The 25171-nt window shown below is 38.6% G+C and overlaps 3 protein-coding genes across 6 annotated transcripts in view; 1 reads left to right on the top strand and 2 right to left on the bottom strand.

Annotated features, from left to right (window-relative positions):
- LOC106084721 (AF4/FMR2 family member lilli) overlaps window positions 1–25171 on the bottom strand; it is a 462757-nt gene that overhangs the window by 294020 nt on the left and 143566 nt on the right. The window lies entirely within an intron of this gene.
- LOC131995850 (putative nuclease HARBI1) lies at window positions 2571–4140 on the top strand. Of its 3 annotated transcripts, none has more exons than XM_059365054.1 (4): window positions 2571–2919; window positions 2994–3417; window positions 3477–3621; window positions 3679–4140. In XM_059365054.1, the coding sequence occupies exons 1-4, from the start codon at window positions 2795–2797 to the stop codon at window positions 4062–4064; spliced, it is 1080 nt and encodes a 359-aa protein (XP_059221037.1). In that variant the 5' UTR covers window positions 2571–2794; the 3' UTR covers window positions 4065–4140. The 3 variants fall into 3 exon arrangements, with proteins under 3 accessions (XP_059221037.1, XP_059221036.1, XP_059221034.1); XM_059365053.1 differs by having other exon boundaries at window positions 2976–3414; XM_059365051.1 differs by having other exon boundaries at window positions 2976–3417.
- LOC131995851 (uncharacterized) lies at window positions 4039–5514 on the bottom strand. The gene is made up of 2 exons (XM_059365055.1): window positions 5019–5514; window positions 4039–4962 (listed from the first exon to the last, which is right to left on the bottom strand). The coding sequence occupies exons 1-2, from the start codon at window positions 5030–5032 to the stop codon at window positions 4185–4187; spliced, it is 792 nt and encodes a 263-aa protein (XP_059221038.1). The 5' UTR covers window positions 5033–5514; the 3' UTR covers window positions 4039–4184.

The following is a 25171-nucleotide window of genomic DNA, read 5'->3' as shown; positions in this document are numbered from 1 at the left end:
TTGCTGCGCCATCTACTCCACATTCGCACATTCGTTCCTTAAAAATTCACCATACTCTATGACTCGCAGCCATCATGCCACCGAACATCCATCCTTAACCTACCTCATGCAAATGGTATGATGATACAAATGTATACCAAAATAGGTTCATAAAAGTGAACTTTGCTTCTTTTGCCAGTATGATGACTTGCCTTTTGGCTGATGAATAAAGACAACAGCAGAAAACCAAAAACAAAAAAAAAACAGATCCCAAAACAACAGTTGGAAATCCATTTTAAGCAGCTTGCAATACAATGCGAAAGTAAGCCAACGAATTTCGCACAAGCTGCTTCAATGATACTCTCCAGGATGAGGCCACATACACAACCATTGAGTAAAGCATTGAGGCTAATTGGAATTGGGAAGGAAGGTAAAAAGGATTTGTAATGTTATAATCAACTTTTTAAAAAGTTGGACATTGAAAGAATAAAGAAAATAAAATGGTACTTTGTGAATAAAGGGCTAGGAGAATGGAACTACCTTTGATGCAAATAGAAACTCAATTAATTAATTACCAAAAAAAATTCGTTTCACTAACTACTAAAAGATTTTTAAATGTAAGAGCCTTCTGTACATTTTCTTCAAATAATGAAACCAAATTTGGAATTATCTTTTCTTTGGGTTTTACTTACGACCTTCAAAACTTGCCTTTTACGTGAACCCTAAAAAGACCAGGACCAGACTTCTGGGGGTTTAAACAAGGAGCTATGCATTAGCTGTATACAGCTGTTGTTACACTCTTAATGTTATATGGTTTTGAGATTTGGTGGACATTTTGGCATTACACTCTTATAGGTCGATTATAGATTACAACCCAACTTCAGTTGAGTTGCCAACTGGCAAATTTGTTATGTCCATTTATGCATTGAATTGCATACTTTTTATACCCTACACAACTACTGTGGTACAGGGCATTATAACTTAGTGAATTTGTTTTTGTAACACCCAAAAGGAAGAGAGATGGACCCATTGATAAGTACACCGATCGACTCAGAATCACTTTCTGATTCGATTTAGCTATGTCCGTCTGTCTGTCTGCCAGTCTGTCCATGTTAATGTGTGTACAAACTGCAAGTCGCAATTTTCATCCGATCGTCTTCAAATTTGGTACAAGTATTGGAAAAAAATTGGAAAAAAATCGGTTCAGATTTCGATATAGCTCCCATATATATGTTGGTCCCATTTGGACTAAAATTGCAATTTTGTCTTCATTTGTAAACCGATTCTCACGAAATTTTGCATAATGGGATTATTTATGCTTCTCAACACTATTGTTGGATTTCATAGAAATCGGCGTTGATTTCTATGAAATCCATCTCTTAAAAGTCTAAACATTTTTGGTGAATTTAATAGAAATCGGCTCAGATTTAGATATAGCTCCCATATATATGTTTGTCCGATTTGGACTAAAATTACAATTATATCGTCATTTGTAAACTGATTCTCACGAAATTTTGCATAATGGGATTATTTATGCTTCTCAACACTATTGTTGGATTTCATAGAAATCGGCGTTGATTTAGATATAGCTCCCATATATATGTTCGTCCGATTTGGACTAGTATTGCAATAATTTGGTTATTTGTTAACCGATTCACATCAAAAATGGCACAAAGGATTCCCTTATAACTCCATGTAATGCTGCTGAATATAAAAGAAATCGGTTCAGATTTAGATATAGCTCCATTATTGATATTTTCATCCGATTTTGAATAAAACTCAATAATTTAGTCATTTTTTAACCGATCTTCACAAAATTTGGCACGAAGCTTTCTCTTATAACTCTTCTGATGATTGATGAATTACATAGAAATTTGTTCAGTTTTAGATATAGCTCTATAGGCATCGCCCGATTTTTTACTTTTAAGCCCTTTGCTAACCCATTTGTCAATCGATCTCTCAAAAATTTGCACAACGATTTACATACCATATTTAAGCAAATTTTAAATTCGAAGACTTAGATTGCATATTAAATGTGGTGCAGGGTATCTAAAGGTCGGCTACTCCCGATTTTAGTCTATCCTTACTTTTTTACAATTTATTTAGCAGTTGAACGTTCAAAACGAAATTTTCAACTTCATACTAATTTTTATTTCATGATTTTATTTCCTGGCTACGCAACTATAGTTAAATTGCCATCCATAATCGACCCCAATGTTGTATGGTTTTAAGATTTGGTGGACATTTCGGCATTTCTTAAATCCATCTGACATTACTAAAAGATTAAGACTACAGTTATTTGCAAAAAACTAGGAAAAGTGCAATTTAAGGTTGTGCGAAATAATAGGGACAAAGTAAGTCAAATCGTTTAAAAAAATTTTAAAAATTCATAGAAAGTTGTAACCTAAAGTGAAAAAAGGCAGTTATATGTTTGTAGAAATGTTAAAACAAAAGTTTGGGTCAAACAGTTTTAAGGTTTTTTGATGCACTGTAACCCTGTTGCAGCAGGTCTTTATGAATTCTGAACGATGTTCATATTTTTGAATGAAATGTTGGAAGGCACACCCAAGTTCTGTAAGACAATCAGCCTTATTACGGTTGTCGAAGACGAAAATCGAGAGCAGTCGAAGTCGTTGTCGATTTCGATTATTTTTGGTATTATGTAACTTTTTCGACTCTTGTTATTTTGTAATAGATTGAAAAGTAAAAGATGTGCTATACTGTCAAAACAATGTTTACTTTTTACATAATTGTCCGCCAAAGGCAACATTGAAATTTTCTCAATATAAAATAAAATAAATATAATAAAACAAATATGTTAAGTTTGGGACATTTTTTTTCTTCGGATGAAGACGACGAGGCATATACAGAATGTGATATGAGTGCTTTGCGTAAGGAAATAAGACAGAATTCGGACATATTTGCAATGCCCAATTCAAAGTAAGTTTTGAAATTGAGAAATGAGTTAAAATTTATAATCCCTATCTGCACTTAAGTTTCATTGGCCTTTTTAGATTGAATAAAGATGCTTTTAAATACGTCTTGGAAAGCATATCGGGTAAATTGCAAGACCCAATAAAGTCGTCTGCTGTTCCCAAAGAATTGAAGTTGGCGGTAACATTGCGCATACTTGCTGAAGGCAGTTACCAAAAAGGAGCTGGCAACGACTATAATGTTGGGCTTTCACAGTCTTCTGTAAGCAAAATTTTTACAGAATGCATTGATGCAATGCACAGTGAAATTTGTCCAAAATGGATATCGGTTAGAATGACGGAAGTGGAAAAGTTTGAAATAAAGGATTATTTTTATAAAAAGTTTAAATTTCCCGGCATTATTGGATGCATAGATGGAACGCATATCAAAATTTTGGCTCCAGGAGTTGGTGAAAGATTTAAATATTATAATCGAAAAGGATTTTATAGTTTAAATGCTACCGTGGTAAACCAAAATCCTATTTTAAATAAGAGTCGTAGTCTATTTCAAAGATTTCATTACAGGTTTGCGACCATAAACTTAGAATCAGATATATATCCCCCAATCATCCCGGCTCAGTTCACGATTCATTGGTGTGGAATACAAGCGACTTAAAAGAGTTTCTAAAGACCAACTATTTAAATGGCGAAACTAATACATGGCTGCTTGGTATTAAACATTTTGTTTTTATAGTGAAAACCAACATAAATTTGTCATATTTTGTAGGAGATGCAGGCTACCCTCTTGAACCCTACTTGATAACTCCATTCAGGTCAGCGGAAGACGGAACTGCAGAAAGCCGCTTTAATTACATACATTCACAAGCTAGAAATGTAGTGGAGCGTACAATTGGTGTCCTCAAAAATCGTTTTCGATGTATTTTAGGAGCGAGGCAACTGCATTATAAACCGAAAATGGCTGGAAAAATTACTTCTGTTTGTGCTGCTTTGCATAACATATGTATTCATTACAAAATTGAATCCGCAGTTGAGCCCAATGAAAGCACAGAAATTCCTAGCAATGAAGCAATGTCGAACCTCAATGAAACTAGCGAAGACGCCACTGCTTTAAATATAAGAAGGAGAATTATGCAGTCTTTGGATATTTATTAAAGTTATTTAAAATAAAAGGTACTTCAGGCACTTAGATTATAAAATAAAATAAAAAAGGAACACAAAACAAATTACATTAGTTCAGTCTTTTCAAGTTAAAAACTAAATGAGATCAGCAAATTACTCCCGAATGCCGCTCTTCCATTCATCCAGCTCTATTCGCCTTTTTTTTATTTCGATTTCCTCCGTTCTTGCTTTTAGCAATTTATTTCTGAAGTCTTCTTTGCTCTTTAACTCCTTTTTATATAATAAAAACTTTTCTTCTTCCCTTTTTTCTGCAGCTTTGTAAATTTTAAGCTCTTCTTCTTTAATTTTGAAGATTTTTCTATTGTATCTCTCCACATTTTGTAGAGAGTCCTTCACTTGAGAGTATAGCTCGGTTTGGACTTTTAGCTGGTTTTCCAGCAGCGCAGTCTTCTCTGTCTTGTCAGCCTTTGTTTCCACTTTTTTCCGAATTCGCGGTGTCGAGATATACTCACTACTCTCATTTTCCTTTGTGGTGTCCATAGGGCAATAGCTGGACTTAAGTGGAGTATTTGAGACTCCAATTTCTCCATCCGAATTTACTATGGAGTCTAGCTGCAGCAAACTTGAGGCAGCTTCCTCCACTGTCGTCAGCACAAATTGTTTGTGTGGCCCTCCTCCCGTTGCACGGCATTCTGCCTTGTTGTGCAGCAGCTTCTTTTTCAAATTACATTTGAAGTCTGCCCACACCTTCATCCATTCCGTACCTTGGCGCATGGGAGGCCCAATGGAATTTAATTCAATGGCAATTTTCGCCCATTCCTCCTTGGTATTTACTTTATGTAGGCCGCTGTGGTACGCACGCGCAAGATTTGGATTTGCCTCCAACAATTCCATCATTTTTGCAAACTGTTGTTGCGTGGTTATTTTATTCCTGGAATAAATAAATAATTAATTAAATGAATTTTCTCACAAAACACAAATACTTACATTTTGCAGCTCATCTTTGTAAACAAATGTGAATATATTCAGAAAACGACGACTGATTGTTCATTTTTACGGCGACAACTGACACAAAACAAGTGACGGCGACATAAACTTTATATCAGCGGTCGACATAAGATAAAAGTTTTCTTGGTAAAATACCGCAAATTTACCCAATGTTAAAAATAGATAAATAATTTATTTTATACAATTTTGTTATATTTATTTATTGTCGAATATAAAATGTCAAAAAAATGTGTTAAATTTAAAATTAGTTAACGGCGTGTTAGCGGATGAAACCAACGGCTAACAATTGTTGTCAATTGAATGCGGCGACGTCTCTAGTCGTATGGAAAAAATTGATCGACTGTTTTAGCCAACATTGACAGTCGTTTTCGTCTTCCGTGTTACGAAAATTGTAACAGATTGTACATTTTCGACAACCGTAGTACCGTTTTCCAAAAAAATCGACATTCGACTACGTCTTCGACAACCGTAATAAGGCTGAATATTCGGTAAAAATTACGACAAAAAGTGCTCCCTAAAACATAGATACATTGGTGCATACCAGCCTTGAGATTCCTTTGGAAGACGACGTCCAACCCGTTAACAAGGAAGGGCTCCCGCTTACGGATTAGTCTAATGGCGATCTTAATCGCTGCACATCCAATATAAAGGCACAAGACATCAGCATTGTACCCCTTCCCGTTTCAATCATCCTACAAAGGACACAACTGCACTATGCATCCGGCCTACCAGACATTCACATATGAGAATCGACCCAACCACTAAAGTTCTAACAGCGACAGGTGTACAGCGTGTTGCATCTCTTCTAACAATTTTCTCAACATTTTTTTCCAGTTCAGTTTCTGATCCATTTACTTGGCCTCCACCTCATCCTTGACAGAAACCCACAAAACGAACAACTTAAGTTTCCCCTAAAATGTACTAACTTAGTCTTTTTGGTGTTTATGCCATTGGCCTTTGTCCATTCTGACAACTTTCTCAATGCCGCAAGAATGAGGCCGTAATGGCAGAAAGGGACCAGCCACCATGATGACAATATCAACGCGTACGATGGCCTCCACGAAGGAACAAAAAATCTCATTGACAACCAAAAACCAACAAAGAGGGTATAAAATCGGTAGTCAGAGCCCTACTAACCGAGACATCATAGATGACATAGATGTTTTCAAGGTTACTTTTTTAGTATTTAGAGTTTTGATACCACCCGAGAAAATCGACCCGCTGGCCTTGGACCCAGAGAAGTGAGTAGACTTCGTCTAGGTTCCATCAACTCACAGAAAAGTCAGGAGGACTCCTCCATTCTCTAAATAGACTCGCAAAAACAGAGCATAGCTGTCATAGTTTAGACAACCAAGACTTCATCGAAATGTCTCGAAGCTTGGTACAGAGCAAAACGGAATTTCGAAAAAGGAAACTTCAGTCAGAAAGGCTTTTGAGTTAATTTATTATAGCCAAAGTTTTTAGGCAGATGTGGAGTCTACGACGTAGCTTCACTGGCTTTATTCAACAATGGTAGGGAGGTGTTGGTTGAGATGTTTGTTGAGCTGTGTTAGAGCTAATAGAGTATTTCGGATATCTTGACATGATTAGTTGAATCGCCTTTAGATTCATAAACACTAATATGGGAAATGCTTTGAACAGGTGCCTTCAAATCATTGGCCTTTTTTATTAAATAAACGCTCTTCTCGCTAAATGATTTGTATTTTAGCATTGACCAACACAAACACTCATCCGAAAAAAAAAATTTATATAAACATATATAAATATAAATAAATGTCTCGGAGTTCATAAATTTTTATTAAAATTCTTAGCATTTTTTGCATTCCAAACGTTTAATCACTGAATAAGCATGTTGCGTTCTTCCTCTTTTAGTCGTTGTCATCCAAATTGAATGATGACACCATATGTTTTCTATTTTACGCGCTTGCCAACAACGTCATTTATAGGCGGCAATATATAGACGGGCATACAGCAAGCCGCTTAGTAAGCATTTTTGGCTAATAAAAAACAACCTGATGTTGGAGGCCCAGAGGATGTTGTTTAAACCTTAAATTGATCGGATTTAAGTTTAAGCAGCCAGCATGTGCATATCGTATGGCCCACCTGCAAATGTTATTCCTGACTTGGATGGATACTATGCAGGGCAGACTGCATGCACCTGTACCTAGGCGGTAAGGGAAATTAACTCAAATACAGATCTATAGTGGAGCCGCATGAATCCACTGCGCTGAAATCAAAAACTGACGTCTCTTTTCGTATGAAGCACAATTGCAGCAGTTTCCATGGGGGCTTCCTCGGTAACTAGGGCCGCATAGATCGTTCGGGTAATTCAAACTCGAATCGGATTATTTAGTTGAAATCAGAATTCGTTTCCCCCACTCCGCACCTATGTTAAAAAAAATACCGGGCCACTTTCGAGAATGCTTAGGCAGGCGGCTACAAAATGAATCCTTGGTTCCGAGGCGGTGCTGGTCCTGGCGATTTTATCATACTCAAAGGGTTCTTAAGCTGCCTAAAATCCTAAAGAAAATTAATCTCCGAATTGAAACAGGAAGAACTTAAGTTTACTTTCTGCTGATGAAAATTAAGGCCTCTAAGATCTCAAGATGTCAAAATCGGAGAATCGGTTTAGATTGAAGCTCTACCCAAAACTGAACCGATATGTCCCATTTGCAATCCTCAGCGACGTACATCAATAAGAAATATACGTGCAAAATTGCAAGCTTTACGTGTTCGACGGGTATCGTGATTTCTACAGATGGGGGGACGGACGGACTCAATCGACTCAGAATGTCGGGGCGATCAAGAATATATAATATACATATATTCTTTATGAGGTCGCATATCAATATTTCGAGGTGTTACAAATAGAATCACATACAAATATACCCCCATCGTATGGTGGTGGGTGTGAAAAGCTTGATATTATACTAAACCATGCTTTTGAGAATTCGCAATAGAAAACTTTTCAACTTTATTGAAAGTTCATGGGAAAACTCATCAAGCCACACACGGGCACAGAGAATACTTTTCAGGCAACATTTGATGAAATATAAGTGAATTTTGTTTTAAAAGTAGAGAAGGCAAAGGTACAACAAAAACAAATGAAAAGCTACCTCAACAACATACAAAACTAATATGAATGAAAGAGAGACTGTTGCTTAAAAAAGAAAACAACAAAACATAAAAACAAACAAGCAAAGGGACTATAACAAATACAAATGCAAAAAGAGGCCGTTGTTCTCAATTGCAAAAATGCAGAGAGAACAACCGACCTCCATACATTTACCATGCGGCAACACAAGACGGTAAACATGGCGTTGAATGGTGACACACAAAAACAAACCAAAACAAAAACAAAAATAATGTAGAAAAATACCAAAAAGAAAGCCTACACGAAGAATCAAACAACAAACAACAACACCTGTAAAGTATTATCACAATTTTTGTTGACAAAATGCCAAAAATTTGTTGTTGTCATTGTTGATGTTACCAAGCATTGCTGCGACATCTACCGATGTGTGTGTGGTAAAAGAAATTTTTGGATAAGCAAACAAATAACAAGTAGGTGTGGCATCAAGTTTGGTCATGAACGAATCTTATATACCCTCCATTACAGATGGCATTGCAACAAATTCGACAAAGGCAAAGAAGAGAAGTTTTGAGATGAGGATTATATATCGTGCGTCATTATTGAACTATGAGAATTAAAAACTTAGGATGTTATTTATATGGAAAATACCAAATAATGCAGAAAGACATGTAAAACTAGTGTATGTATGGAAGGAATACCATAAAGAAACTTTCAGCTAGTTTTTAAGAATCGAAAGCTAATGATTATTAATCCATTTAAATAATTTTTAAGAGTGGCCTTTAAGATTGTACGAGAGGATTGGAATCATCATTTTATAGAAGCGAAGATATGATTCGAGAGAAGCAAAAAACTTTGTTTTTCATTATTTTTTTAAACTTAAATCGTGATTTTCTCGTGAGTCGAAAGTATCTCAGGATTCATGAGCGTCTTGTGATTCGTGAGTGTCTCTTGAGTCGTGATTAGTGTCGTCAGTATGATTTCACTCACGTTCATGCACGAAGAATTTTAATTCAATCACGTTCACGCACGATCATGCGATGGGATTTTGATCTCACTCACGAGTGATTCATGCGTGACACGACAGCTCACGACTCATGTGCACACCTCTATTATGTATGTTCATAAGCAAACCTCGCTTATCAGAGAAAAAGCAAAAACACATACCTTATAAAAATTGGAAAGACATCAGTGTGAGCAGATCAAGGAAAACAGGGTCCAAATGAAATTCTTGAAATTCTTCTTGAAAACTTACTAACAACTAAAAGAGATATTGGTGGTTTACATTTCTTACTGCGCTCGAAGATATGGTACAATGTTCGTCTCAATAAGGCATGCTTCTATGACAGCTCAATAGTTAGTGAGGAGGTGGAAGCATGTATCCTTCTTGAGGCAAAGCGGACTGAAGATGAATCATTGGTTTACTTCGAAATCGCGATCTTCGTAGCCACCTCATTTTGCCTAAAGCTTTTTAGGAAGTGATTTTAGTTTGCTTTCTATTCTAAATAGAAACAAAAACAAACCCTGTTGGTTTCTGCTGAACAAAGAAATCCAACAACAAACTGAAACACCCAAAATATAAAGGAGCTCAAAAACTGATAAAAAGTAAAATGTTACCCTTCCTTCAAGCAAAAAAAGGTTAACATAGTGAGGAACACAGAGTTTTCCGAGATTGTGAAAATAATATTTTGTTCCACATAAGCAATCTTAAATAAGCTGAAGAAACAATCTGTGATCCCAATATCATGCGCATAACATTTAGCCAGTTTCGCCTGACGAATAATAAGGCAGCAGTTGCCGATGGGTTGCCAGCTGCTCAAACGCATCGTACAAGGAAGCAGGCAAATGCCTTCAAAACATTATTGTGACAATAATACGGTACGACATAAACCGAAACCCATGGAGACGTGACTATTTGCTCGTTAAAATTAAAACCCCAACAAAATAGACAATGGAGTGTATTGTCTGCATCCTTCTCATATCCACCCCCATGGAATGTGATTATACTGAGAACCATTGATCTGCGATCCTATAAAGTATATATTTTATTTCTTCATCATTTGACATTTCGAGTGGATTTAGCTAATCGCATCCGATTTCAATTCCTATGCCCAAAGACGTCTCACTTTTCATTCAATTTGGCTGAACTGACAATAAATCCGACCCAGGTAGGTCCATAGATTAATATAGTCTTCATAAAGGGTGATTTTTTTGAGGTTAGGATTTTCATGCATTAGTATTTGACAGATCACGTGGGATTTCAGACATGGTGTCAAAGAGAAAGATGCTCAGTATGCTTCGACATTTCATCATGAATAGACTTACTAACGAGCAACGCTTGCAAATCATTGAATTTTATTACCAAAATCAGTGTTCGGTTCGAAATGTGTTCAAATTTTGACAAATTTTGTTCAGCGATGAGGCTCATTTCTGGTTGAATGGCTACGTAAATAAGCAAAATTGCCGCATTTGGAGTGAAGAGCAACCAGAAGCCGTTCAAGAACTGCCCATGCATCCCGAAAAATGCACTGTTTGGTGTGGTTTGTACGCTGGTGGAATCATTGGACCGTATTTTTTCAAAGATGCTGTTGGACGCAACGTTACGGTGAATGAACACATTTCGAACCGAACACTGATTTTGGTAATAAAATTCAATGATTTGCAAGCGTTGCTCGTTAGTAAGTCTATTCATGATGAAATGTCAAAGCATACTGAGCATCTTTCTCTTTGACACCATGTCTGAAATCCCACGTGATCTGTCAAATACTAATGCATGAAAATCCTAACCTCAAAAAAATCACCCTTTATAAACCAATCACGGAATTTGACTTCTAGAGCCCATAAAAGCCTATGGTCTTAGACCGATAATCCAATATGACTTCTTATGTCCCTAGAAGCCCCAAACATTACCCGCTTTGATTTCGTCAAATTAATTCAAACACAATCTGAGTTATTAAGTATAATGGCCGTTTTTAATTGCTCCAAAGCACTTCGTGAGACCAGCGATCCTACCGTCGATGATAGGCGTGCTCACGCGCTATTAGAATAAAAGACGATGGCACGCGGAAAAACAAAGATCCACAAGGTGCCGAAGTTGTTCAGATAAAAGTTGTTTTAAGAATTGCAGACAAACAACCTGAGACTTTACTCAGGAGGTATAACCGCTACTCAACAGGCAGAGCCTTTCCAGAGCCGATCCTCTTACGCAAAGTATGATGTGAATCGGTGCAAAATCGAATATAGCTCCCATATAAACCAATCTAAGGATTATACTTCTTGAGCCTCTAGAAGGCGCAATTCTAATCCGAATTCTTCTCCGAAGATAGACCTGGATAACATTTTGTAATATGACGTTTTCTATGATGTTCGGCAGATGTGCCTGAATCGGTTTAAAAACTGATATAGCTCCCATGTAAACCGATCTACTGATTATATTTCTTAAGCCTCTCGAAGGCGAAATTCTTATCCGATTTGGCTGTGACTTTTTCTTTACTCCAACATACGCCAAATATGGCCTTAATCGGTCCCTGACCTGATGTAGCGCCCATATAAACCGATCTCCCGGTATTACTTCTTGGGCTTCTATAGCCTATCCGATTTTTCTGAAATTTTGCACAATGACTTCTACAATGGTATCCAATATCCAAACCAAGTATGATCTGAACGTTACATAACTTGATATAGCTTTAATAGCAAGGCGGTTTTTATTTATTATCCTTTATTATGCATAAAAAGAGATACCGGACAAAAAACTTGGCAAATGCGATGCTTGGTGAAGGGTATATAAAATTCAGCCCGGCCGAACTTAGCACGCGTTTTCGTTTTCTGAAAATTGGAATTTTCCCCTATTTTTGTTTTAACTAACTTGGGCCTCGAAATTTTATTTCATGATTTCGTTCACACCTCAGCGCTGACCATTAAAAATTTTGAAGATTTATCACTACCCGTTATCAAATGGCAGATTTTTAAATATTTTTTTTTTTCGTTTTTATCCCACTGTGTAGCGCCTTCAACAGCCATCACTTATTTGGAGACACTGAAAAAGTGATTTCAACGTCACAGGACATCTCAGGGTGCAAAATCATACAGCAATGATGTCATTATCATGAAAATATAGTCAATATTCGGGGATGATATTGTGAACATGTGTTGTTGATTTCATGCACCGACCGTTATGAACATCTTTCCTTAAAACATTGTCATTTCATAGGCAGCTGTAGTAAAATGATGCAATCTTTAAACAAAATTGTACACAGAACGTTGTCAAAACGATGATGCCTAGGGACAATTTTAAACGGTTTGTTCACAAAAAACTGTTAATTTATGAACATTTGTAATTGATCTGATAACATCTGTACGTTGATTCACTTTTATGAAGCAATTTTTTCCCGATATGTTACAAATAAAACGACAGGACAATTATACCCATGAATGTGTAAAACTTAAAGCCAAAAAAGAAAAACATTCAAGTATGCAGATGTCGTCTTCGACAATGTATGTATGTAGGTTTGTGACTGGTGTAAGTAGGTGGATATGAGAAGAACTTTTATATGTACACACATAAGTCATCATCTCGTCAACATTGAGTTAAATAAATGACGATACCAGAGGGCAAAAGTTCTTTTGGGGATTTTACATAGATTTGGAAAAATTAAACCTTAAATCATGTACAAAGTGAAATGCATGGAATAAGGAAAGCTCCAAAGCCTGGTCTTTTCTTTTGTCACCATGGTCGCAAGAATTAAGAAAGGAAATGGATAAACACTGAGAAAATATGTAATTTCCAGGTTTAGGTTTGAGTTGAATGGGTAGCCCACCGTTAGCGATACCAATTTTGTATACCTTCACGTCATGTCCATATGTAAGTGAATCCCTAGCAACATTTAAAAGTATTTCAGCTTCCAGATTTTTCTACATGAGAAGTAGGGCTCTGCCTAATTCTGTACAACGAATGTCCCTTTGCCAGTAAACGGGTATGAATCTCTCTGCAGAAACAATGTACTTTTCAATTTTTTCTTGGTAACATATGAAAGTGGTCTAAAGTACAATAAAATATTTTTAGCACACTTTCTCATATCGCATTGCTATTCATATGTCTATTTATAAAAATGAATGAATGTTATTTAAAATTTTACTATTTTTAGCCAAGAGATATATAGCACAACATTCTTTGGCTTCTTAATGAACTTATGATGGCAAGAAACAAGTGTCATAATCATCACATCCATACAATCAGTCAAATCAGTCCTACAGCTTGTAGTAGGTTGGCTATCATAACGATGACGACAAACTGAAACAGAAAAACTGGCAAAAACAAGTCTAAAAAGTAATTTGCATTCGAAATTGCTTTTAATTTTCCTTTTTTCTGTTTCTCCTTGCGGCCACTTATATTTGGACAATCAATGCTTGGGCCATATGATGGACCCACGCACACACACACACACACACACACAAACAATAAGGCGATAACGGCTGTTGCAGAAGCAACATTGCTGCCAAAACAACGAATTGCGGTGGGAACAGAAAATGGTGTGTGTATTTAGGCTGAGTCTGAGACAAAACAACAAAAACAAGAACACGTAGGAATGTTTTCAAATGGTCTGCCTTTGCTGCACCAGTGAGAAGGACAAATGAAACAATAAAGGTCGCCAAACACGTAACACACCTAAAGCTCAACTCATGAAACTCAACATTGGCTATAGACCAGATACTGCATGGTAATTGTGTGTTCGTTTCACCAATCCAATAGTGAACATAATTTCGATTGAGAATGATACCTGCAGTACGGATGGACGAGTGAAGTAGCAAAGGGACGTGTGGTGAATGCCGCTTTAGTCAGAATCGAAAAGGTTGGACTTAATTTTATCGTTCAGTATAGCATAGCCTATTGCGCTTAACTGAGGCAGTGAGAAAATTACGCCCAACGTGAGAGGAAAGTAAAGTATTTAAACATTTTACAAAGGAAATATTTCTAAAGTTAAATGGATAAAATATTAAATTTATCGTGTTTTACAAACTGGCGCCCAACGTTATGACAAATGAAACAAGTCGTTAGATAGTGACAGGTTGAAATCAGACTCATTGAGACTATTAGGATATCGAAGAAAAAAGTTTTTAAACTAAGAGACAGATAACCAGCTACTGAAAAATATAGAAAAAAAAGCAAACTGGCGCCCAAAGTGGGTGCAAAATAAAAGAAGTACTATTAGATATGAAATCTAAGAGTTTGTTTTCACAAATAAACTATTTTATAATTTATGATTACCAGTAACATGTTCTCTTTTTAAATCACCCTAAGGCCACAGCATGAGTTCAGATTTAGGTATAGCTCCTATATATATCGGTCGGTTTGCACTTTAATGGCCATACTAACTACAATTTTCAACCGATCTGCACAAAATTTGGCACGGGTTTTGCTACTGATCCTAACACATCTGCAAGATATCGTCAATATCGGTTCAGATTTGGATAAAGCTCTCATATATACTTATCGCCGTATTTACGCTTATGTGGCCAATTTAACGCACCACGTTTCCTCAATAAGACGATTTCGATATCTGACAAGGTCTAATACTTCGGTGTGATCTTCGACAGGATACTGAATTGGAAGTGTCACATTCAGGAGCGTACACAGATGTTGGGCACTATGTAGACGGGCCGTAGGCTCGAAATTGGACCTGAATCCGAGAATTGTCCACTGGCTCTACAGGAGCGTGATTAGACCAATACTTACTTACGCCTCAGTAGTTTGGTGGACTGCTATGGAGAAAAAGTGCAACATAAGGACCATAAAACAGGTTCAGAGAACATGTTGTCTTGGCATAGGCGGAGCGACGAGGACCACACCCGCTAGTGCACTGGAGACTATTCTAAATATCCGACCCATTGACAAACAGATTAAGTGTGAAGCAGCCACTGCGTCTATGAGACTTAAGGCGATGGGAGAATGGATTGAGGATGGGAGCAGCTCATACCATCGCGGTATAATCGAGGCGACGTTAGGAAACCAGAAAGGAAGGAGAGAGGTTTCCGATCGGATACCTGAGATGAATCTTGAAGTCGAGTACGAGGCACTGCAGCCATCGGCACAGTCTTGGATTGACGGAACTCTAGTATTGCCATCTGGAAGATCATGTTACACGGATGGATCAAAGTTAGAGGACAGAGTGGGCCTAGGGGTTTACATTGAGAACCCAGGGACTGAGATCTGTTTTAGACTGCCTGACCATAATACGGTCCTGCAGGCGGGGATCCGGGCAATCACGGAATGCGTGAAGTGGTGTGGTGCTAACGCGAGGACGTCGACAGTAAAATTATCTTAAGGGAAATAACAACTAGGACGGTAAGGCCACGAACAGTCTTGCAGTGTAAGAAGGAGATTAACGCCTTTTCTGAGGATGGCAAAACCTGCATCGTTTGGATGCTGGGCCATAACGGAGTAAGGCGAAATGAAAGGACAGAAGATTTGGCGGTAAAGGCCAGAGGACTGCCGTCAATAAACTTGGTCAACCCGAAGCCTTTCGAGTCGACGCAGTCCGAGTTCAAGGCGTGAGAGACGAATGCGCATGCAACATTGTGGAACAGCGAAACGGTCAGTAGGACGTCGAAAATCCTATGGGGGGATCCAGATCGTGCGAAGACGAGGTTATTACTGAAAGGACGCAAGAAGGAGGTCAGCATAGCTATTGGTATCATAACGGGACACATAGGACTACGAGCTCACTTATGTAAAATCGGTGCGGCAAGTGATAGCATGTGTAGGGCATGCGGAGAAGATGATGAGACGTTGGAGCATTTTCTTTGTCATTGGCTTGCTTTCGGAGCACTTTTGCCACTCTGATTGCGGTATCTCCAAAATTTATATTATTTTTACTTTTTACGTACGGGAATAAAAAGAAGTCATTCGGTGCCAAGTCACGCCTATACGGCAGATGACTCATCAAAACGATGTTTTAAGTGCTCAAAATGCAGTTGTTAAGTATTTTTGGAGCATTTCTTTCGACCAATCGACACGAGCCTTTTTTGAAGCGATTGATATATTGCGTGCAAACAAATTTATTGGCGGTCAAATGTCCATACAACATTGAATGTATGCTGGTCCCACTAACGCCTAAGGTTGTCTCAATCTCACGATAGGTTACATGGCGATCTTGCAATATCAGTTGGAGCACAGCATCAATGGTTTTTGGAACAACAACTTATTTTGGACGACCTTTACGAAATTCATCTTGGAGTGAACTACGACCTCGGTTGAATTCACCATCAATAAACACTGGGTTCTTATGGAGCTTCATCGCCAAATATTGAATTAAAAAAAATAATCGCACGAAAATGTTTATGATTTAATTCAATCTCTTGGGCAATATGAATCTTTTAAGTTACTGTAAACAACACAAATTGCGTTCGTATGTCAAAACATTCTGAGTACGTATAACCCCAAAAATGCCAAGCTTCACGATATTGCAACACAAGGTTTGTCCAATACCGAAATATAAAAGGCAACCCTCGTAAAAGGCAACCTTCGTAAAAGGATCCCCAATTTATTTCCATCATGCCGTTACGATTGTTAAACTACTGGTGCAATAGTGCCACCACAATAACTTCCACACCATGAAAATTAAGGCCTTTTACTTTTTCAATTTATATTTCAATATCATATTTTCCTCTCTCTTCGTACATATCAATATCAAGTAGTTTTAACCTTTTTTCCTTAACCACCTTCGCTTACCTCGTTTTATGTTCATGCCTGCGATACTTGGTGGCGGTTCGAAAACTCTATTGCGAATAAGTGAGTGAGTGAGTGGTATACGTCATTGATGTCACGTCCTGCTGCTATTGTTGTTGTGACATGTCAGTGCTTATACCATCAAAATATGGTGATAATAATGATGAGCATTTCATTACTTTGCATAAATATTGTTCATTAGAATAGGACAACATTTTCCCGCTGTTTGTCGCCTTGGCTATGAATGAAGGTGGAAACGCCACCATAGATATCTACAGCTGAAAATGACAACCCACATAATATGAACATTTTCAGTTTAGAACTTGACATGCCCAAAGAGCTTAATAATAAAAAAAAACTATGTATGAATACACAACTTTCAATTGAAATACAAACTCAACTCAACTCTATGCAGGACATTGAGAAAATTATGAATTAAAAAATAGTTAAAAGTTTTTGACACTTTCAAGTTCTTGCAAGGGGTACAACAATGTGAAGTAGTAAAGTTCATGGAAATGAAAAGTTGGCAAACTAAAAGCAATTGTTGAAAACATTTTGTTTGGAGCAAGAATATTGCATAAAAGCGATTGGTAGAGAAATGATTGCAAAAAATTTAATTTTTAATATAAATATATACCGAAAAGACTTGTCTCATATCCGAGTGCGATTCGATTCCAGTTTTAAGCTTAATGATATAGGAAATCCTGTAGTTGTAGGTGAGCAGCAAAGCGATTTCACCCATTAAAAAAAGAGGATGAACAAAGGTTTCAAACACAGGCCTGCAGCGTTATAGGTAGATGTGCAACTGCCCTCTTCTGAATTTATTTATAAAGAATTAAACATTGTTAATTTTTTTCCATTAAGGAACAGGGTCAAACTTCTCACATGTCAATGAGTGCTGTCCGATTTCAGTTTAAGCTCAATGACAAGGGACCTTCTTTTTATGGTCGAGTACGAATAGCGTGCAACATCTCTTTGGGGACAAGTTTTTGCATGGTATGGTAACTCAGAATTTTCGCCACCATTCGGAGCGGAAAACCACCGCTAAAAATATTTCTCATGTCTTGCCAAAATTCCAATCCAGGCGATCAGCGTCATAGACGGACATGAAGCTACATTGTTCCTGTAGCTTCCGAAAAGCGACGAATCAAAGATGTTCACAAATTGCGGCTGTGAACACCTGCAAGATTGTGCGGTCTGTCTTAATTTAGACGTATATTGCTTCATTTTCATCGTCTAGAACAAAAATCTTACTCATCTTGTTCGTTATAATACGTAAATCTATCTAATTGAATAGATACTGAGAGACTGTTGGTATCCAAAAATGATATCATGAATGCTGCCATTGAGTTGAAGGAATTTTGAGGTAGAACATCTGCAACCTAAGTATTTTTTTTTTAAGAATTCTCGGAATGGTATGGGACTTCACGAAAGTAGATTGTGCTTTATATAATTTAAATGTGTATTTCATGCGTTGCGGGTGGGCGGCCCATTTGGTTTGGATGGTCCCAAATAGAAATATACATGTAACTCTATTCCACTCTACCCAACTCTACTCTTCTCTTCTCTGCTCTAGTCTCTTCTTCGCTACCCTACTCTACTCTTATCTACTCTACCTCTACATCTACCTCCACCTCTACTTCTACCTCTACCTCTACATTTACCTCCACCTCTACATTTACCTCTACCTCCACTTCTACCTCTACCTCTACCTCTACTCTACTCTACTATTCCCTTCTCTACTCCACTATACCCTACTCTACTCTACTCTACTCTACTTTACTCTACTCTACTCTACTCCACTATACCCAACTACCCTACTCTACTCCACTATACCCCACTACCCTACTCTACTCCACTATACCCAATTACCCTACTCTACTCCACTATACCCAACTACCCTACTCTACTCCACTATAACCAACTACCCTACTCTAATCTATTCAACTCTACTCTACTCTTCTCTACTCCACTATACCCTACTCTACTCTACTCCACTATACCCTACTCTACTCTACTCCACTATACCCAACTACCCTACTCTACTCCACTATACCCAACTACCCTACTCTACTCCACTATACCCAACTACTCTACTCTACTCCACTATACCCAACTACCCTACTCTACTCCACTATACCCAACTACCCTACTCTACTCCACTATACCCAACTACCCTACTCTACTCTACTATAACCTACTACCCTACTCTACTCTACTCTTCTCTACTCCACTATACCCTACTCTACTCTTCTCTAACCCACTATACCCAAATCTACTCTGCTCTACTCTATTCTATACTATTCTACTCTACTCTACTCTACTCTACTCGACTCTAGTCTACTCTACTCCACTATACCCAACTCTACTCTACTCTATGAACTACAATACATACATTGGGAAAGTTAACCCAATAGAAAAACATTGAGCGACCAGAATGTTCAACAACGGACAGTTATAACAGAGCTGTCAGATCTACAAACGTTTTCCGACTTAAAAAGCTTCTGATTTCCAATTCAATGAAAACAGCTGGCATCATCCGCTTCCCAATGTTCTCATTCAGGTATGCAGAATTCTGAATATCTTATCTTGAATAGGTCTCAGGGCCAGGTATCTGAGACCACGAATATGAGCCTGTGAGTAACCTTGGCGGCCATCTCCGTATATAGAGCTCAATAGGTCGCTTATTCACCATTGCTTCTAAACCTTATTGAAGTGTAGAACGTAATGCCTACGTGAATACGACACTGGGTAGTCATTGCAGCTTCACGAACTCCCTGGGCCGAATCTTCCTATCTAAAACATTCAACCATACCAGTGCCCAATTTCTCACAATAGCCGTGTATTTGCTGTTAATCATTTTTAAGTTAACTCTGCACATTGCCTTTCGGCTTCTTCCCCTCGTACTCTTCTTCCAGGACAGTTCCGAATCAAATCAATCAAAGCCTATTTTGCTTTAGATGTTCCTTAGAAATCCTTGTTTTGCTTCTATCATTCTCTATAACTCAATAATCTATACGATTAGCAAAAAAAATCCTTCATCATACCAAGTATTCATTGCTTATGAATTCTTTACGCCAAAAGTTGCATGCGGTTACCCGATAATCGTTTCTTTACGGCACAATGCATGATAAATGGACATACAAACAATGGCCCCTAGAAGTATCTGGCATCTTTTGTCAACTTTTTAACCTTCTCATGTAGTAGGCACCCACCACTCGGCGGCTAGGCAAGCGGGCAGGCATGTGTTAATGACTCTAACGTGCGTCGTCTTCCAGTTGCGTTTGTTTATGGCTAAATGTCATGTCATTACTAACAGCATTTCGTACAAATAAATAAAAACATAGACAGCCGACCATTTTTTATAGTCTACTGCCTAAGGCGGCGTAATGGCAGAAGATCATATATACGGTCGGTCGGTTGGGCGGTCGGCCGAAACAGGGTCAATGACTTTGTTGGCAAAAGAAATTTCCAACATGCCATGACAGAAATAAATAGCCGAGAAGGGACAACGACGCGCGAGTGCGAAGTGTGCAAAAATAAGCGCTGCTGGCTAATTATGAGATGGCCTGTTTTCCAAAAATGAATCTTTCTTTCATGGCTTTCTTTCTCTTCGCATATTTGGTGGCAAAATAAGCTCAAAACGGGTAACGGGGAAGGCCGCACGACAACCTCTTTCGGTGGAAAATAAGGTTATTTTTGGCAACAAACACAACAAATATGTCTGGATGTCATTCCCAAGGAAGGGGAGGAAAAAAAGACAAAAGGAAAAAAACCTTACAATAAGCTCCAAATATTTGGCAACATTTCTGTGGGAATGATTGGCGTGGGTGCTGGCAGGCAGCAATCTAATTTGGTGCCTTGGTTATTAAAGGCTTTCCAACAGCAATAGAATAATTTTTTCTTATTGCAAAATCAATTAAAAGCGTTACATTTACATAAATTTGTAAATTTCTTATTCAAATTCAAACTTTTTTATGAAACGAAAACAGCAGCGAAAGCGAATTTCAGTTCTCCTCACCTTTCAAAATAGGCCAAAAATAACAAATAACTATCCGCAAACTTAAAATCTTATAACAAAAAACATTGATTCTTTAGCTTACCCCTTTATATTTAAAAGTTTTTTTGTTTTACAGCAGACACTCGTATATGTGCCAGCAAGTGCCAGTTTGTATTTTGTGTGACTCACCTGCAAAGATATAAAGAGAAAGTATACGAAGATGATGAGTAAAACGCTTTCATATCAAGCAAATCAAAACAAATAGAAAATATTTAAATATACATGCTTTCGATTTCATTTCCTATCAAGCTCTCAATATCACAAATCTCTCATTAAGGGAGAAATCAACGAGTGCTCTTCCATTGAGCATAGACAAGGGCACTCATTCCAATAGTCCAATCCTCAAAGGTTATTACCATTGAGCTTATCTTTAATCGGACAGCACTCATTCAGAATGGAATCTCCATGGGAAAATTGCAATTTACTTCCTCATTACATGGTTTGTTGTAGGAATATTTTAGTTTAAACCTTTGATTTTTATATGCATTGAGTAAAAAGCCATTAAATTCGGTCGGGCCGAACTTTGGATACGCACCACTTCGGATATATATTAAAAACCATTCGTCATAATACAGTGAAAATGCATCATTTATGAACTCATAGCACCTATATATAAATATAGACCGATCTGAACCATATTGAACCCATATGTCTTGCCTAACACAACCCACTATGCAAAATTTCAGCGAAATCGAGTAATGAACGTGCCTTTATTGTGCCAAGAACTTAAATCGGGAGATCGGTATATATGGCAACTATATCCAAATATAGCCCGATCTCGGTACGAATGTCGAGGGGCCTAACGCAACTCATTGAGCATAATTTGACCGAAATAGGTTAACAAATTTACGTTTTATGGGTCTTAAACCTTAAATCTGGAGATCGGTACATATGGCAACTATATCCAAATCTGTACCGATCTGAGCCGTATTGTACAGTGATGCCAAGAGTCCTAACTCAACTCGCTATACCAAATTTCAGCGAAATCGGGCAGTAAATAAGCCTGACATGGGCTCAATACCTTAAATTGTGAGACTGGTCTATATGGCAGATGAGATAGGTCTATAAGACCGATCGGCGAAATGCATTCATTATAAGCCCAAGACCTTAAATCGAGAGATCGGTCTGTATGGCAACTATATCTAAATCTGGACCGATCCAGGCAGTATAGCACACGGATTTCGAGAGGCCTAACACAACTCACTGTCCCAAAATTCAGAAAAATCGGATAATAAATGCAGCTTTTATGGGCCTTAGACCTTACATCGGCAAATCGATCTATAAGGAAGCTATATAAAGATATAGTCCGATATAGCCCATCTTCGAACTTAACCTGCCTATTTACAACAAAAAGATTCATTGCAAAGTTTCAAAATCAATATCTTAATTTTTGAAGCTTGTTTTGCTGCGCGCAGGTTAAGTTCTTGAACGGGCCAAATCGGACCATATTTGGATATAGCTGCTATATACACCGATCTGCCGATGAAGGGTCTGAAGCCCATAAAAGCTTTATGGCTTTATTATTTATTACTCGATTTCGCTGAAACAGAGAGTTGTTGTAAGCCTCTCGAAATCCGGTCCAAATATGGTTCAGATCGGACCATATTTAGATAAAGCTGTCATATAGACCGATCTGCCGATAAAGGGTTTGAAGCCCATAAAAGTTTTATTTATTACCGGACTTCGCTGAAATTTGAAATATTGAGTTATTGTACGCCTTCCGACGGCCAATCCAAATTTGGTTCAAATCGGACTATAGATAGATATAGCTGCCATATAGACCTTTCTCCCGATAAAGGATCTGAAGGCAATAAAAGCTTTATTTATTACAGACCGGTCTGTCGATAAAGGGTCTAAGGCCCATAAAAGCTTTATTTATTACCCGATTTCGCTGAAATTTGAAACACTGAGTTGTGTTTAGCCTCCCGACATCCGACCCAAATATGCTTCAGATCGGACTACAGTAAGACATTCTTCGTCGATTTAGACATGTCCGCCCGTCTGTAGAAACCACGATACCAGGCGAACGCGTAGATTCTTCTTATCGGCCATATCGGTTCAGAATTGGATATAGCTCTCATGTAAAATGGTCCTTCGACTTGACTTCTTGAGCTCCTTGAAGCTGCAATTATTAACCGATTGTGCTGAAATTTTGCTCATAGTGTTCCATTACGACTTTCCACAATCATCACAAGAATGGTCCAACCCCGTGTATAATCTGTGATAGCTTCTATATAAACCGATCTCCTGATTTAACAACTCAAGCCACTGGAAGCCTCAATTTTTATCCGATGATACGACTCCCAATAATCCTTACGACTTACGACCAACAATCGTGTCTCGTACGGTCCAAATTCTTTGTGTACATTTTTAGCAGAATCCATGGCGGTGGGTTCACAAGATTCGGCCCGGCCGAACTTAGCACGCTTTTACATGGATTCGAACCCAGACGTTCAGCGTCATAAGCGGACATGATAACCTCAGTGCTACGGTGGCCCGACTTAAAGGACTAAATAACATTTAGGACTCCTTGCGGACATGTATCCCAATAGTATGGGCTGCAAAATTTGATGAATTCTTGTGATCGATAGGATTCTATGGAGACTTGAGACGATGGGGGTCAGGGTGTGCTATAAATTTTGCTTCTGGAAAGTTCGTGGATACCATATCTGCCATTTTGGACACCTTTCTCGGAGTTACGGCATCTTGGGCTACTGGGTGTGGTCTGGGAGTCAATGCCAGGAAGACTGAGTTAGTATTGGGTCTCGATTGCCGAGGCTGCAAGAGACAGTCATGGTCGGCAAGATTCCTTGGGGTTATGCTGAATAGTAAATTAAACTTGGGCTAAAATCTAGAGTCTAGGACGGGAAAGGCCTTCACAGCTGTCCATTTGTGTCAGGTGATTGTTAGTAGAAGTTGAGATCTTTTTGACATCGGCGTGGAGGTGTGAAATCTTTGAAAGATGTATTCAGCCTATTTTTAGGTACTAAAATACCACCATCTCCTATCCCAGATTCCGCGGAATTGCAAGATGGTATTAAAACGCGGAAAAGTGTCAGTGAGAGCCCGGGGAGCCACCCCAATCATGGCCTTGCTCCATTTTCTCAGACACTATCTGCTATTTTCAGCAGCCCCGTGTTGCTTGTAACGCCTTTCGGCCGATCTCTTCGTTTTTCAGTATTTTGTGAACTTTCGTTATATATTCTCCTCCGATTCTAGCATAACGGTAACTATATTGTCTGTTATTAACCGTTTGTTTATATAGTAGTTGTTGTTGTTGGTGGTGGGGGTAGCGATCCTCTTCAAGATCTTGTAGGTGAGCAAGCTCGTTCCGATCCAAAGAACCGATCGCCGTGAGAACAGGGTGGTAATTTAAAGGCGCCATCATAGGCACTCAGTATTTGTGGAAGAGCCGGTGCGGACCGGGCTCTCACTGACACTCTCCGCTCGTTACTGCTGATTGTTCGCGATTGCCGTTGCCGCTACTCCGTATTCCACTATCCGTAACCTGTGGAAGCGCCCGGTAGCTCGCAGCAAAGCTTCTCGTGACAGCAATGAACACCACGCAGATCCGACCTCAATTTTCCAGCCTGTGTAGTGGTTATGAGTAGTAATTGGGATCTGCGTCCTAGATAAATGCACTGGCTGTGATGGTGGTGCGACCGGTCTCGCATGTGAGGAACCTGAAAAAGGTGAGTAGGGTGACTTTGAGATTTATAAATGGGGGCCATGGGTACGACTGCGACCAGATCATTGAAGGTGTTGCTGGGAATTCACACGATTCACCAATATGTCAGGTAATCCGCCGAAAGGAAGCTGCTCAGGTTGTTGCAGCTGGTTCAGCTTCGGAGGCTACCGGCCAGAAATACCAGTCTATTCGACGGCGGTATGGCCGACGTGCTGACTGACTACCTGACGAGGGCGGAACGTGGGCTACGTGTGCTAATACCTACCCTGTCAGAGTGGCAAAAAGGACGTATTAGGCCGTCAGGGCATAGACACAAATAAGTCTGATGTTGAAGAATTTGGTCTTTATGTGGATTGGGGCTAGCCTCTCATCCACCGGAGTAAACCCGAAGACAAGGTGTTTCAGTCTCCGACTAACCACAAATCCAGAATGCCTCGTGTCATGGCAACTATAGTATAGTTTTTTACCGTTTGGTGATGTTTTAACACTTTTCTCGATCTGTTGCACTTCCTATAAGGCGATAATATCGGCCATGTACTTTTCCAATACATAAGCAGCGCGTACGCGG

Source organism: Stomoxys calcitrans, chromosome 3 (assembly GCF_963082655.1).
Source record: "Stomoxys calcitrans chromosome 3, idStoCalc2.1, whole genome shotgun sequence".
NCBI lineage: Eukaryota > Metazoa > Arthropoda > Insecta > Diptera > Muscidae > Stomoxys > Stomoxys calcitrans.
Note: the sequence above shows the minus strand (reverse complement) of the source record. Positions and strands in the feature narration are given on the sequence as shown.

Coding starts and splice junctions, on each gene's coding strand:
- LOC131995850 (XM_059365051.1), top strand. CDS start 2,795: ATGTTAAGTTTGGGACATTTTTTTTCTTCGGATGAAGACGACGAGGCA. Junction 2,920..2,975: donor TTTGCAATGCCCAATTCAAA/GTAAGTTTTGAA, acceptor TCTGCACTTAAG/TTTCATTGGCCTTTTTAGAT. Junction 3,622..3,678: donor AACTAATACATGGCTGCTTG/GTATTAAACATT, acceptor CATATTTTGTAG/GAGATGCAGGCTACCCTCTT.